Here is a 16,513-nt window from a genome sequence, read left to right as displayed (position 1 = left end):
TAACATTTGCCTACTACATCTAGCTACATATTTAACGTCCATCCTCTCAGGCCAGGGGCACAACGATGTATGTATGAATTAATTAATGGTTGGATCAGAATCACTGTTATAATCATTGGCCAGTACAGAGAATTAAGTAAAACCACCAGCGGTGGGGAAAGTACCCAAATGTCATACTTGAGTAAAAGTAAAGATACTTTAGTAAAATACTACTTGAGTAAAAGTCAAAAAATATTTGGTTTTAAATATACTTAAGTATCGAAAGTATAAATCGTTTCAAATTCCTTTATTAAGCAAATATTTGTAATTTACAGATAGCCAGAGGCACACTCCAACACTCAGACATAATTTAGTCCATCAGATCAGAGGCAGTAAGGATCCCCAGGAATGTTACCTTGATTAGTGTGTGAATTGGACCATTTTCCTGTTCTGCTAATCATTAAAAACGTAACGAGTACTTTTGCGTGTCCATGAAAATGTCTGGAGTAAAATGCGCGTACGTTTATTTAGGAATGTAGGTATAAGTACAATTAGTCAAAAATATGAATAGTAATGTATAGATACCACAAAGAAACAACGTAAGTAGTACTTTAAAGTATTTTTACATAAGTACTTTACACCACTGAAAACCACAAATCCAAATCCCTATCTCAATCCATGGCTAGTTTAGCCACAGGAAGACAACACAACACGATGCAAGAATTCAAGTTTTTCTGTCAATGAGGTATTGCTCTCAATGGGATTTGATAGTAGAAAACCCAAATCCAAGCTGGCTTCCATTGACACATTTTTTTTTTGGGGTTCGCCAGGACCATTCACAGTCGAGCTCGCTCAGTTTAGATCAACGATGATTTACATATTTTTAATTGTTTTCTTTTGTTGAGAGGCCAGATGCTCGTTGGCTTCCCTTGCATTCAATGCTACTGGCTGCAACAATGTCATACTCGTTTGGACCAGACAGCATCAGATAGATGACCTACACATACGGAGACAGAGGGGTGCTGTTTCGCTCGCTGGGATGCTTTCTCCTGTTAGATAAATTCAGCCTCTTGCGAATTGAAGGAAACTTATGAAACACAGAGAGATGAAAGATACATTATTTTCCTTTTTTCTTGGTCCATTTCTTTGGAAGCCTAGCTACCCTTGACATCCATGAATACACCCCACTGTTAATGTGCAACATTGGGCTAACCTAATCAGGTAAAACTCCAGACTCAAGTTAAGTTGTAGGGTATGACATAGTAATAAATCAGCTGTAAAACGGTCTTATATGGTGTTATGACATTTTAGCATTGGGCACCAATTTGGGTTTAGAAAAGTGGGGGGACATAACCTGACGGAGGGGTCCTGGGGGACCTCAGACATCATTTTATGAGGCATCTAAAGCTCATTTCCTGATTTTTTTACACAATCCGATATGACATCTCTAGTTAGAACAAACATTTAAGCAGAAATGGCGACAGTCATCAAGCTAGGTAAGAGATTATTATTAAGCATGTTTAAGTGATTAATGATAACTGGATCATAGGTAATTCAACAATAAATATTGTCTTGCACCTTTAACCAATAGCCTGACCAATGAACAACTCTTAATAAAATGCAAAGACTTGATTGTCTTTATTAAGATCCTCTATTATCAAATTCCAGCCAGATCAACCAGCCAGCCAGCAACCAGCCAGCCAGATCAACCAGCCAGCCAGATCAACCAGCCAGCCAGCAACCATCCAGCCAGATCAACCAGCCAGCCAGATCAACCATCCAGCCAGATCAACCAGCCAGCCAGATCAACCAGCCAGCCAGCAACCATCCAGCCAGATCGACAAGCCAGCCAGATCAACCAGCCAGCCAGATCAACCATCCAGCCAGATCGACAAGCCAGCCAGCAACCATCCAGCCAGCAACCATCCAGCCAGCAACCATCCAGCCAGCAACCAGCCAGCCAGATCAACCAGCCAGCCAGATCAACCAGCCAGCCAGATCAACCATCCAGCCAGCAACCATCCAGCCAGATCGACAAGCCAGCCAGATCAACCAGCCAGCCAGATCAACCAGCCAGCCAGATCAACCATCCAGCCAGATCGACAAGCCAGCCAGATCAACCAGCCAGCCAGATCAACCAGCCAGCCAGATCAACCAGCCAGATCAACCATCCAGCCAGATCGACAAGAAAGCCAAATCAACCAGCCAGCCAGATCAACCAGCCAGCCAGATCAACCAGCCAGCCAGATCAACCATCCAGCCAGATCGACAAGCCAGCCAGATCAACCATCCAGCCAGATCAACCAGCCAGCCAGATCAACCATCCAGCCAGATCAACAAGCCAGCCAGATCAACCAGCCAGCCAGATCAACCAATGAGCCAGCCAGCCAGATCAACCAATGAGCCAGCCACCCAGATCAAACCAGTCTAGTCAATAACTCAACTCTCTCCTGACACAATTTCCTTCCCAGTTCACACCTTGATTTTTTTGTTCCAAGAGAAAGGTTTGGAAACACAAAAAAACATACACCTCAAATATACATTAATACACACAGAAACAGCAACTTCCTCCATATAATTAATCTCATAGGACTAATAGTACTGTAGAGGTATTTTTACTTACACACAATATACGTAGCTGGGTCAACCCCCTGTCCTGTCCCTAGGTGTCCATCACCCTGCAGCGCCCCAACACACTCCACTCAGCTTTAGGATCTTAGTGAAACATTAATTATTGGTTTTGGTTGTGTAAGGCCAAGGCCAGAGTGACAATCCACAGGAGGGCAGACCCCCAGGGCCAGGACTGAGCAGCCTAGCAGCTAGGGATTGCTTAAATAAGGGTTGGCGGGTAGCCTAGTGGTTGGGTCAGTAACCGAAAGGTTGCTGGATCGAATCCCTGAGCAGACATGGTAAAAAGGCAGAACGAGCAAGGCATCTGATCCTGCTAAGACATGATGAGCATAGTGTTCTGTACTGACTGCACTAGAGGGCTGCATTCCCGAATTTTTTATGCTGTGAGCGGGAGGGAACGGTCAAACAGACGATTTTGGGATGAAAATAATTTTGTTTTGTCGCGGATTATTCGGAAATGGTCCTCTTTCGGCTTTGTGTGCGTTAGCCTACCTACTGGATTAAAAACACATTTTTCGCATTATTCACACACTCAGAATTCGCTGCATCAACTACAGTAGCCCTACCTCTCCTAGATGGGCGTGAGAGTTCAAATGTGTGGCTTTCTACATGGGCGGAGAATCACGTAGCAGTTCACTTGAATAAAAAATAAAACTTAAATATGATTAGACTGTAGTTTACCACAGAGTCTGTAAATAAATATTGATCATGGAAAGAAGTGGAGGACGCTCAACCAACGTGAGGCGAAGTACAATAAAAAATGTAATCCTAATTGAAAAGAAAAAGACAACGTGCACATAGGTTAGGCTACTACGGTGAGCGAGCGTTGCGCCTTTTCATTTTCAATTAGTATCGATTACTCATTTGTCTCTGCCAGCAAATCGTGACCCCCCCCCCCCCCCCCCGCCCAGTCAGTTGCGCCCCTTGCATTTTAGGATGGGTAACTGAATAGTCCGAAAAATGTATCATGCGGCCAACACCGCGCCATTAGGCAGAACCTGTTTTGATTTAAACGAAATACAGGAAGGCCTTATACACTGTAGTTTGTTAACACCATCTGCTCTCATTTTCTCACAAAACAGTCATTCAAAAAATATCTAAATGCCTATTTCCATGAATCTGATTGAGATCAAACGATTGGTATGCATTCTGTCGTTCTGCCCCTGAACAAGGCAGTTAACCCACTGTTCCTAGGCCGTCAGTGTAAATACGAATTTGTTCTTAACCGACTTGCCTAGTTAAATAAAGGTTAAATAAAGTAAAATAAGACCTATCTCACCATAACACATTGATATTTGTTTAAAATGACTGTTATTCACTGCTTAGCTTGCTGTAGTTCTATAGGCATCTTAAACTGGTTATGACATATTGGGGTTCTCTGATATGATGCCCATAAATGGAAGAGACTTGGATTACATTATTTCTATACTCAGAGGAAACATTACATTTTAACAAAATACTTTATTTCACTTTCTGTTTTACACTTCCGTTGAGTTAAGATGGAGGCCACAATTTTTTTGTAATCTTTTCTTCAAGATTCAGTGGAAGCTAGAGAGGGGTGAATGTTAACTTTTCACTGCCAAGCACACTAGGCATGGTCATTTACAAAAAGACAAGGATGAAGAAAAAAATCTAATTGCAAAGCCAGGCATGTATAATAAGCCAGCCTACCACTGTACACATCTCCATGTTCTCAACAGTTCTAAAGCCAAACAAAATATATTCCAAGATAAGTGCTCTAAAACAAACAAATAAATAAACACTAACAAACACACAAAGTCTGCAGTAAAGCTATCCACAACATCTGTCATGTGTGTTTTGTTAATACATGTTTCAAATAAATCAGTGTGTCAGGTCCAATTCCATTTCAATACAAGTCACTTGTTCAGATATGGAATCAGACAGGAATTGGGATGGAATTTGACCCCCCCCCGAACTCACTGAGGAAAAACACAAATGAATAATACCAGAAATTCATTGATATGAAAACTATGGTCATTACCATAAGATACAATAACAGATACAGTGACAGTCAGACATATAACAACAACGAACGCAAACTTCTTCTGTTCTGTCCTGTAAGTGATCACAGTTTTTAAGTAAGGCAGGAGGGCGGGACAATGTTAGAAGTCCTCTTATTGGAACGTCGGCTCTGTCAATCACAAAGTCGGGAGGTGACTGTATCAGAAGTCTCTGTACTGTGATTGGAGTGTCAGCTCTGTCAATCAGAAATCACTGTCGTATTCCTCTATGACTACGTCCTCCTCCTCCAGAAGGGCTGAGGTGGTAGTGGGCTGAGGCTGGGAGGCAGGGAGGTCTCCACCTGGTCCCCCGGCCCCTGGGCCCTGGCTGCCTGGTAGAAGAGGCTCCAGGGAGGGATCCCCCTGGTCTCCTGTCTCCCCAGAGAGGGTGCCCGAGGTTTGGTCGACAGATGAAGACACGAGCCCCCCCTCCTCCTCTTCCTCACTGTCCAACTCCAGCAGCCCTGGGTCTTTGTCTGTCAGAGCCTCCAGTTTCAACCTGAACAGATGTAGAGAGAGGAATACAATTTTTTTTAATAGAGGTCAGTGTCATAGAAAATATGGAAGACAACATCCCACTATGGCGCAAATATAGTAAAAGATCGCTTATAGGTGATGTACCTGCCAGGCAACTTTCTGCGGGAAAGACAACCCACATCCTGAATGAAGGCTATCTGAGCTGTATGGGAGAGACCAAGAAGGAGGGAGGGGGGGCAGAAAGAGGGACACGGAGACGTGGAAGGAGAGAGGGAGTCAGATGTCTTAGTACTGGGCTGTAACAAAAACCTGCACACACAACAGCTCACCAGAACCGTAGGTGGAGAACCCCTCTACTGTTCTAACACAATACTCCAATTAGTTTAGCAAGCTAGACTAGCATAACATGCTACAGGTGGGTTATCTTAGTAGCATGCAAGCTAATCAAACCTGCCTGGTGGCTCGTTTCCTTAAAAGCAACCTTGATTAACACCATCAAATGGAAACTGAATTAAGAACAATGATATTCAGCAAGAACTATTGTACATGTTACTGACATAGACAGTAGGGGTGTGCCAACCTGGCCGTACTTGTAAATTGACAGTTGAAAGTTGGATGATACTCGTGATCGTAAAGTGTTTAAATATGCCTAAATAGATTGTTGTCAAAATACCCGTCTGCAAGTTTATAGACCAAATAGCCTGCAGATTATGAGCAGCGTGGAGGGGTGCATGTCTGTGTTTTCAATTTGCGGCGGCAGTTTGCTGTTACTAAATCATAATGCTCATTGGCAGTTCATATTTTGTCCCTAATTATCGCCCCCACTAAGCTATCACACGTCCTCACCGTTTGATTTATCATAGTACCAGGCTAACACGAGGCAGCGTCGATATAAATGATCAGACCTTAAACATGCGAGGAGAAGTGATCGGGTGAAATTATGAAGCAAAGCGAGTTGACCATGCCTAAAATTAACACCAGCCACCTGGCAAATGTGGGTTGATTTTGGCATTGTCACATTGGTTGGCGGGTGGTCAGGGCTCCACGGTGTGAGCATTTCACTAGCATTTGTGAATTGAAATAGTCAAGTATGATCACGTTCATAATAAAATAAATGCTGCAGTAGCTGTTTTGTTTCACAGCTGGAAAATGTTTATTGCCCAAAGAACTACGAATCCTTTATCCTATCCGACCTCCCGCTGCAACACTGCCTGGCAGGGGGCTGTGCGCACGTGAACAGCGGAATGAAATATACATTTTTAGAAGCGCTGCTTACAGGCACAACAATTGGTCTAATTTATTTGAAACGAAAGTCTACTGAAGTGAGACGTTGTCCTTGTGTTTCTTGGCTATTTACCTTGTTTTGTTCACAAGCTATGTTGTTTTTCACTGTTTGAGTTTCAACTGTTAGGGAAGAGAAGGCTGCTAACTGGTCAGACTCTCAATCTCACAGGCACAAACACGTCTGAGTCGCGTTACCAAGGTAATCGTCAACCCTTTAAAGGGCAGGGGAACATTTTTGTCCCATCTGTGATATTTCGGTTGAGACTAAAGTCACCAAAAAATGTAATGAAACAATAGACCACATTACTATATTGAACGAAAAATATTTAAATATAAATCAGAAATGTTCCATACACACAAAAAGCTTATTTCTCTCAGATTTTGTGCACAAATTTGTTTACATCCCTGTTTAGTGAGCATTTCTCCTTTGCTGCTGGACCAAAAGGTTCATTTTAGGCCCTGGAGTGGACCGAGAAATAAAGCGTCGCTCTAACCAATCAGAGCAGCAGGATCAACATACAGCCCCGCCCTTCTCTTTAGACAGGCAAACTAGCTATTCACAACATGTACCACCTCACACTTGATTTAACTGGCACCTGAAAATATATATATTTTTTTATCACAGATGATTACAACAACAACAAAAAAATACTCAGATTATAATCATGTCAGGAAAATTGCCCATATCCAATTCAATAGTGGTTTTATTGGACTACTCAACACACCCCTAGTCGTCAGACACTAGTAGCAATAGCAACACAGGTTCAAGAGCAACATGGCTTTCAGATGCAAATCAACCACCTGCACTCTGCATTACTCATAAGTATAGTCAAAACAACGGACCCTGTCCTTCATTTGAATGTGATCTGCATGTGTTTAACCTCGTAAGGAGGACAGAGCTCTTTTGTCTGCTGGTGTGGGCAGGCAAGAATAACAAGGACATTCTGTTCAGAACTTCCAGGCGTCCTGAGACACCAGACCCTGTCTCAGGGACAGAGATCCTGTCCATCTCCACTCAGTTAGGTAAAGCTGCTTTAAAATGTAGCTTTGTTGTACCTTACTTTTGTAATAATCTCCAAGGCTCTCTAAAATATTAGAAATTGTGTGCATCTAGGGCATGGGTTGATAACAGGTGGCCCACAGGTCCAAAACCTGTTATATTTTATGCCCCTAAAAGTGCGTCGCCGGGAATGAGTTTAATTTAGGAAATCCGTTCCCAAGTTTTCCCACAAATCATTTTTATTTTTATATGTTATCGTGTCTCAATGTAATCAAGGTATGAAATGATTGTTATTTTCAAATACGAATCTCTTTTGGGGTTTAGTTGGTCAATTTGAGTTGTACAAATGATTTGAATTATCTTGCAGCCTCTGACCATCCGCTCCGACAGAAAAAGGACAGGCCGTGGCTGAATCTAGTTGCCTACCCGCTGTAGGGAAATTCAGATGGCTGACTGAGGACCTTTTTAACTGAAGAATGGGTTTGTTTTCTATCATTGTGTTTTGCCCTATGTGTACTGATGTGAATATAGATGTGTACTGATGTGAATATAGATGTGTACTGATGTGAATATAGATGTGTACTGATGTGAATAAAGATGTGTACTGATGTGAATATAGATGTGTACTGATGTGAATATAGATGTGTACTGATGTGAATATAGATGTGTACTGATGTGAATATAGATGTGTACTGATGTGAATATAGATGTGTACTGATGTGAATATAGATGTGTACTGATGTGAATATAGATGTGTACTGATGTGAATATAGATGTGTACTGATGTGAATATAGAGGTGTTTAGATGTGAATATAGATGTGTACTGCTGTGAATATAGATGTGTACTGCTGTGAATATAGATGTGTACTGATGTGAATATAGATGTGTTTAGATGTGAATATAGAGGTGTACTGATGTGAATATAGATGTGTTTAGATGTGAATATAGAGGTGTACTGGTGTGTTTAGATGTGAATATAGATGTGTACTGATGTGAATATAGATGTGTACTGATGTGAATATAGATGTGTACTGATGTGAATATAGAGGTGTACTGATGTGAATATAGATGTGTTTAGATGTGAATATAGAGGTGTACTGGTGTGTTTAGATGTGAATATAGATGTGAATATAGATGTGTACTGATGTGAATATAGATGTGTACTGATGTGAATATAGAGGTGTACTGATGTGAATATAGAGGTGTACTGGTGTGTTTAGATGTGAATATAGATGTGTACTGATGTGAATATAGATGTGTACTGATGTGAATATAGATGTGTACTGATGTGAATATAGATGTGTACTGATGTGAATATTGATGTGTACTGATGTGAATATTGATGTGTACTGATGTGAATATAGATGTGTACTGGTGTGAATATAGATGTGTACTGGTGTGAATATAGATGTGTACTGATGTGAATATAGATGTGTACTGATGTGAATATAGATGTGTACTGATGTGAATATTGATGTGTACTGATGTGAATATACACTGCTCAAAAAAATAAAGGGAACACTAAAATAACACATCCTAGATCTGAATGAATGAAATATTCTTATTAAATACTTTTTTCTTTACATAGTTGAATGTGCTGACAACAAAATCACACAAAAATGATCATTGCAAATCAAATTTATCAACCCATGGAGGTCTGGATTTGGAGTCACACAAAATTAAAGTGGAAAACCACACTACACGCTGATCCAACTTTGATGTAATGTCCTTAAAACAAGTCAAAATGAGGCCCAGTGGTGTGTGTGGCCTCCACGTGCCTGTATGACCTCCCTACAACGCCTGGGCATGCTCCTGATGAGGTGGCGGATGGTCTCCTGAGGGATCTCCTCCTAGACATGGACTAAAGCATCCGCCAACTCCTGGACAGTCTGTGGTGCAATGTGGCGTTGGTGGATGGAGCGAGACATGATGTCCCAGATGTGCTCAATTGGATTCAGGTCCGGGGAACGGGCGGGTCAGTCCATAGCATCAATGCCTTCCTCTTGCAGGAACTGCTGACACACTCCAGCCACATGAGGTCTAGCATTGCCTTGCATTAGGAGGAACCCAGGGCCAACCGCACCAGCATATGGTCTCAAGGGGTCTGAGGATCTCATCTCGGTACCTAATGGCAGTCAGGCTACCTCTGGCGAGCACATGGAGGGCTGTGCGGCCCCCCAAAGAAATTCCACCCCACACCATGACTGACCCACCGCCAAACCGGTTATGCTGGAGGATGTTACAGGCAGCAGAACGTTCTCCACGGCGTCTCCAGACTCTGTCACGTGCTCAGTGTGAACCTGCTTTCATCTATGAAGAGCACAAGGCGCCAGTGGCGAATTTGCCACTCTTGTTGTTCTCTGGCAAATGCCAAACGTCCTGCACAGTGTTGGGCTGTAAGCACAACCCCCACCTGTGGACGTCGGGCCCTCATACCACCCTCATGGAGTCTATTTCTGACTGTTTGAACAGACACATGCACATTTGTGGCCTGCTGGAGGTCATTTTGCAGGGATCTGGCAGTGCTCCTCCTTGCACAAAGGCGGAGGTAGAGGTCCTGCTGCTGGGTTGTTGCCCTCCTACGGCCTCCTCCACGTCTCCTGATGTACTGGCCTGTCTCCTGGTAGTGCCTCCATGCTCTGGACACTACGCTGACAGACACAGCAAACCTTCTTGCCACAGCTCGCATTGATGTGCCATCCTGGATGAGCTGCACTACCTGAGCCACTTGTGTGGGTTGTAGACTCCGTCTCATGCTACCACTAGAGTGAAAGCACCGCCAGCATTCAAAAGTGACCAAAACATCAGCCAGGAAGCATAGGAACTGAGAAGTGGTCTGTGGTCACCACCTGCAGAACCACTCCTTTATTGGGGGTGTCTTGCTAATTGCCTATAATTTCCACCTGTTGTCTATTCCGTTTGCACAACAGCACGTGACATTTATTGTCAATCAGTGTTGCTTCCTAAGTGGACAGTTTGATTTCACAGAAGTGTGATTGACTTGGAGTTGCATTGTGTTGTTTAAGTGTTCCCTTTATTTTTTTGAGCAGTGTAGATGTGTGTATTGATGTGAATATTGATGTGTTTAGATGTGAATATAGATGTGTGTATTGATGTGTACTGATGTGAATATTGGTGTGTATAGATGTGAATATAGATGTGTGTATTGATGTGTACTGATGTGAATATAGGTGTGTATTGATGTGTACTGATGTGTGTATTGATGTGTACTGATGTGAATATTGATGTGTGTATTGATGTGTACTGATGTGAATATTGATGTGTGTATTGGTGTGTATTGATGTGAATATAGATGTTAATATTTTAGAAATGTATGTATACAGGGCTCATGTGGAAACTATCAAATAAAAGGTTCAACAAAGATGAGGATGTTTCTGTTATGGTAATCTATTTCTATAATTGTAAGGTTGTAGGGCAATGCAGGGTCACGTGTGTGTGTCTAACCTGGATTCCTCAAGGGGTTGCTGAGCTGGGCGAGGTAAGGAAGTAGCTCTGTCTGGAGACTAACAGGCGTCAGGCAGAAACTGATGAAGAGGGACTGGGCGGCCTGGCAGTTCTCACGGTACTGAAATCACACACACACACACGAAAGTCTCCTCATGTTACTGGTGTCAACCCCAATGTGTGTGTGAGTGTTTCCATCATAACCCTCTGACCTTTCACCTTATCTTGACCAGGAGCAAGTTGGGTTTGAGCTTGGGCCTGAATATGTTTGTGTGAGTGACCGTGTAAGCGCTTGTGCGTGTTAAAGTTACCTTCTTGTTGACCAATAGCCAGTTGGGTTTGTGCAGGGGTCTGAAGCCTCCAGCCACGTGACCAGAGTTGGAGTGTAGAAGACCTCTGGTGGCAACAGAAGAGCCGTACTCCCCCATGGTGCTACGGGACTACACACACAATGACACTGCCTGCTAGCCAGGAAACATTTTGCAACAGTAACTCAATAAGCTTGTGATATGATACCAGTGGGGCATCATATGAAAAACTTGACTTGACTACAGTGTCCCAAATCCAAGTACTCAATGTTAGATTTAAATATTTCATAGTCTCACGGTCCTGACATTTTGACATCCGAGTGCTCGATGTTGTCATGTACATTTGGACAACGGTGTTTTTTCTATTCTAGAAATACTAGAAATATAAAGATTAGCATAATGTTGATGAGACCGGTGTTAATGTTCTATAGTGCCTGCTACATGTAGTCACTCATTATTAGTCAATGTGCATTATGCATGGTTCTGGTAAAACATAGTTTTTTATAAAAAGGCCATTTTCAGAGACTTGACAGCCAGATCAGTGATGAATTGCAACAAAAAAAAGCTGGTTAAACTATTTTGATCAAATAATTACATTATTAGTGGGTCTTATGATTGTGGAAGGCTTAAATTTAGCCTAGGTACAATTTCACAAACTCTGAATTCATTAGATTATTGCTGACGGTTTGAAATGCAGTTTCTTTGACCTTTAATATTGTACAACAAAGCAAATTTAGAGAAAATGTTATGAAACAAAAAATGTAGATATATATCGTGAAATCGGCCATGTTTGATTTTTTAGGCCAATAATGCCCAGTCCTAGTGCTACTCACACTCCACTCGGCAGTGAGGAAGTCAGCATCAGACAGGTACTCTGAGGCCCGGGCCACATCCTCCACATCAGAGAAGAACTCAAGGTAATTCTGCTGCAGGTACAGGCTGAAGAACTCTCCTGACATGTGGGAGCGTTCTACAACAGCCTGATAGGGGAGAGGGAGATGGGGGTTACACAATGACACGTTAGGTCTGTCTATGTGTTGGTCTGTGTTGTACCTCTGGGTCCACCAGTAACCTGTCTCTGTGGTGCTCTGAGAGATGTGCAGGCAGACTGGGTCCCTGGGAACCTTCTGAACCCTCAGGGCTCTCCCCTGTCAAATCATAAACACACCAGCCAATCAAAATCCATCCACTTCAACAGAGCCCCTCCTCCCAGCAATGTAACATTGTGGAACATCACTGCTATAATTGTGACGAGCAGAGCTGTTCCGATTCCTTATTCTACATGTCAGAGACGCACGTTCTCTATAATACATCTCTATCTGAATGTTCCCCAATGTTGTATCCCTGCTGAATCTAAATGCTAAGAAAAGGCTTCCTCTCCATCGCTCTATTCCACTCACACTGGACAGGTAAAAGCTATTTCCCTGATAGGCTTTCACCATGTACTGCCCATTTCCCCCTGACGTCACTCACTCTTGCAGTAGAGGATCTTGCCGAGTGCTCTGAAGAGAAAGAGGGAGGAGTCTTTCCCCCCTATTGCCAGCTCCTTGTCCTGCCCCTCTGAGTCTTTGGCCTTCCTCTTCCCACGCATTGCCTTGACAACAGCTCTCCCCGACGAGGTCGCTGTGGCCTTTCCCCTTTCCACCGCCGAGAACCCCTTCTTCATAGACTGGTCTGGAACATTATAACCGTGGAGAACAGCTTTTACAAGGTGGTTCACTGACATTAATATATGAATCACTTCAGCAGTTCATCAGTAGACTACTGGTCTGTAACCTTTCAGTCAGCAGTTCTTCATCAGTAGACTACTGGTCGGTCATAGTCTATTACCTTTCAGTCACAAATTAAGTCTGGGTCCTGGCTAAAGAGGCCGGTTTCTCTGACAGATTACGCCTAGTCCTATACTTAAAAAAAATACTCTTTAAAATTGAGAATTTCCATTGAATATGTGTCTTAGCCCAGGACCAGGCCATATGTGTCGAGGAAAGCAAAAACCCAAAAGTTCTAGGTGTGTCACAATGCTATACGGTTCGGAAGCCATTGATTTTAGACCAGCAGGATTAGGAGCAGCAGGTGACTGACCACTGAACCGTTGTGTGGCATTTATGGGTGTGGCGCCCTCACCTGTGAGACAGGAGAACTGCAGGCTGTTGATGGCACTGCGGATGTCCCCGGAGGATCCTGAACACAGCAGTTCCAAAGCAGCCTTGTCAGGAACACACATCTTTCCTCCACTCTGTGGACACACACACATCCAGAAAAGAACAGCACATACACACTCATGTACATTATTATTATTATTTATTACATTTAACCAAGTTAAGAACAAATTCTTATTTACAATAACGGCCTACTGGGGAACAGTGGGTTAACTGCCTTGTTCAGGGGCAGAACGAAAGATTTTTACCTTGTCAGCTCGGGGATTCAATTCAGCAACCTTTTGGTTACTGGCACAACACTAACCACTAGGCTACATACACTCCCATGCATACAAAGACATGTTGTTTCACCTTTACTGCCTGTACAGACACAATCCGGCTCAGAACCTTCATCATACTGGTGGGAGCCACAGGGTTAAAACTGGAAACAGAAGAAGAGGGCCACTGGGTTAGAGAAAGATAACCTGTCAATCTACCTGATGATGCTCATGTTCACTTCCTCCTGTACATGTTTAGGGAACAGTGGGCGGTGTGTTGGGTTAGTGTACAGAGTTTACTATAAAGTACCTTATGTTGCAAACCCCCAGCTCTTCCTGTATGTGTTTAGGAAACAGCAGTCTGGAGCTGCTGTCTCCACTCAGACTGTCAGACACGATGAACAGCAGGGGACGCCGGCACGTCTTCACAAACCGCCTGACAGAGGAAGAATATGTACATACACACACAAATTAATACAGAACAAAACCTCAGTATTAACATCTTCTGCAGTCACAGCGAGTCGCTCAACGGGGAGCTCACCTCAGAACATCATGCAGGGACCCAGGCTGTCTGTAGAACTGGTTAGGAAAGTCCTGAGAGCGTGTGAGAGAAACAAACGGAGAAATTAACACCAGATACACAAATGATTTACTCAACGTCAAGAAAGAAACGTCAAAAATACGTAAAGCTTTTCCTTACTACTGTAAATGTTTAAGTGCCGTGTTGTCATGGCAACGATACTGTCTGTAAGTACTAAGTAGGTAGTGTACTGTACCTCCACCAGTATGAGCTTCCTGTCTGAGTCCGAGGCCCCTCCCTCTCCGCTCATCTGCAGGCGGTTGTACTTGTTGGCCCTGAGAAGGAACTCCTGGAACAGGCCTGTTTGAGAGCTGCCATAGAAACAATTGAACCTCGAGTCTGGGGAGGAACAAAGAAAACGGTAAAGTTCATGTGATTATGTGTTGGATGTACGCTGGCAATCCAACTGTTATTTGTCCAATGACATTTATTGCGTGTAGGTCTTGAACATACAGTACAATAAAATGAATGATCAACAAAAAAAACAAAAAAAGGGAAAATACAAAATAGGAGGTACAAGCCTGTTTGGTCCAGACAGACCTCGGGCCTGTTTAGGAGGGTGCAACGTTACAAAAATGTACTAAACAGATAGGATAGTTTGTTATGTAGAATAAGGAATAATGTCAGACCCACACAATCAATTTCTATCTGCAACGTTCAGAAAGTTTTACACCACTGAATAGACACCAGGTTTTTCTCACCTGGGTCGAAGGTCTGTCTGTAAGTGTCAGGGTCTGCGCGGTCTGCGCTGGGTCGGTACTCTGAGAGGCTGGATGGGTTGCTCCACTCCTGCACCCTGTAGCCCAGTTCCTGGGCCAGAACCTGCACTGTAGCTGACTTCCCACACCCCGACGGACCGGTCAGCAGCAGGACAGCGCCACCCTGTGGACACGAGGGCACAGTTTGAGTACAGAGAGCTTTCAGAAAACTTGTGTGTAGATTAGATATCATAGAAATGGGAAATGTTTGGGGCGGTGCAATGAAATGTGCTTGTGCACTATATATATATATATATTCATATTTTTCATGGGGTGCTGTTGGTATAAATGAGCAGTAATGTTTTAGCTTTGATTTGGTGTATTATTCTCAATTGAAAACACAACCATTCAGAATTTGAAGTGATAAAAGTGTCTTTAAAACTGTAATGAATGCATAGTGACATAAACAGTGATCTATAGGCCATATTTTGAGCTTTAAAAAAATCAGAGCCAAACCTTTGCAGTCTTGGGGTCCACGTGTACTCTCATCCAATCCTCCACCTCTTCAATCTTCTTTTTGTGGACGGCCAGTTCAGCCTACACAAGGCCAAACAGAGAAGTGTGTGATGAATAAACCACTTCACTCCAGTGGGGTCTGGTGGTCTAGTCTTTCCCCCATGATGGTTACCTGAGAGTGGGGTTTGTGTGTGTCCACCCAGGGCTCATCCTGGTCGCCCTGTGCAGGCTCTGTGGAGGTAGAGGTCTGGAGCTTGGAGACGTTGGGATCTGCCCTCCTCTTACGGAGGCGTTTGCTGCTGTTGAGGTCGGTGCTGGACGGCCGGGCCTTGCCAACCCAGGTACCTCCAGAGAGGGCTACGCCTCCAATGCCTGAGGAGAGGGAGAGGTTGGCATTGCCGAGGTGTTCACCGAATGATGGCTCCACCCAACGATCCAGCTGGGGGGAGAGAGATGTTAGTGAAGTGACAGTGACTCCTTAACGTGCTAGCGATCTACTTTGACCTCGCTCACAGACCCGCACCCACACCATGAACTCACTTTATTTGAAGCTACTTTTCCTCTCAGAGAAAGTTTTGACATCATAAGATGTGGTACTTCACATTGACAAAAGGCGCCAGCTGGTCAATGCAAGGCTGAGGAAGATGGAATAGAAAACAATCATTAACTTATATCATAACGAATGCAGAAAACAGACTAGCTAGCTAACGTAGCCACCTAGCGCTAATTCTACTAACGTTTGCTAGCGATTGAGTTTGCTACTGAGTAATAGCCATCTACGTGGCATAACTAAGTAGGAATAAGGTCGATTATGTCACCAGAGCTGCAATAGTAGCGAACACATCCAACGTTTCGTCTACCTATCTCTAGTTGGCAAACAAGTTAACAAAGTAACGTTAAGCTAAAGTTGCTAGTTAGTTAGCTACCGACGCAGACTTCACTTCTCACGTAACAAACCAAGCTAGATAAACGAAACAAAGTACGCATACCATTCTTGGCCATCCTCTGAAGTAATTCCAAACTTTGAAAGTCACATGTATTATAACTTAAGTCTGTAACAGAAACGCAAATGCATAACAAACGTCGAATCAAAACACCACACAGCAAGGAGCGTTTTCCCTTTAAAATCGAGGTCCT

The 16,513-nt window shown here is 43.3% G+C and overlaps 1 protein-coding gene across 2 annotated transcripts; it reads right to left on the bottom strand.

Annotated features, from left to right (window-relative positions):
• Positions 1–4,051: 4,051 nt before the first annotated feature.
• rad17 (RAD17 checkpoint clamp loader component) lies at positions 4,052–16,512 on the bottom strand. 2 transcript variants are annotated; one of them, XM_020470582.2, is made up of 17 exons: positions 16,366–16,512; positions 15,917–16,011; positions 15,549–15,815; positions 15,377–15,457; positions 14,864–15,044; positions 14,359–14,501; positions 14,124–14,176; positions 13,893–14,018; positions 13,677–13,746; positions 13,291–13,402; positions 12,640–12,840; positions 12,220–12,314; positions 12,000–12,146; positions 11,170–11,298; positions 10,859–10,979; positions 5,253–5,310; positions 4,052–5,130 (listed from the first exon to the last, which is right to left on the bottom strand). In XM_020470582.2, exons 2-17 carry the CDS (start codon positions 15,959–15,961, stop codon positions 4,836–4,838), a joined length of 2,124 nt encoding a protein of 707 aa, XP_020326171.1. In that variant the 5' UTR covers positions 15,962–16,011; positions 16,366–16,512; the 3' UTR covers positions 4,052–4,835. The 2 variants fall into 2 exon arrangements, with proteins under 2 accessions (XP_020326171.1, XP_031685493.1); XM_031829633.1 differs by lacking the exon at positions 5,253–5,310.
• Position 16,513: the final 1 nt, after the last annotated feature.

This window comes from Oncorhynchus kisutch, linkage group LG8 (genome assembly GCF_002021735.2).
Source record: "Oncorhynchus kisutch isolate 150728-3 linkage group LG8, Okis_V2, whole genome shotgun sequence".
NCBI classification, from domain to species: domain Eukaryota; kingdom Metazoa; phylum Chordata; class Actinopteri; order Salmoniformes; family Salmonidae; genus Oncorhynchus; species Oncorhynchus kisutch.
Note: the sequence above shows the minus strand (reverse complement) of the source record. Positions and strands in the feature narration are given on the sequence as shown.

Excerpts from the sequence above, each read along its gene's own strand:
- rad17 (XM_020470582.2), bottom strand. The coding sequence starts at position 15,961 with ATGATGTCAAAACTTTCTCTGAGAGGAAAAGTAGCTTCAAATAAA. Across the intron at positions 13,403-13,676 it reads TGTCTGTACAGGCAGTAAAG|AGTGGAGGAAAGATGTGTGT; the intron begins GTGAAACAACAT and ends GTGTGTCCACAG. Across the intron at positions 12,841-13,290 it reads GCAGTTCTCCTGTCTCACAG|ACCAGTCTATGAAGAAGGGG; the intron begins GTGAGGGCGCCA and ends ATAATGTTCCAG.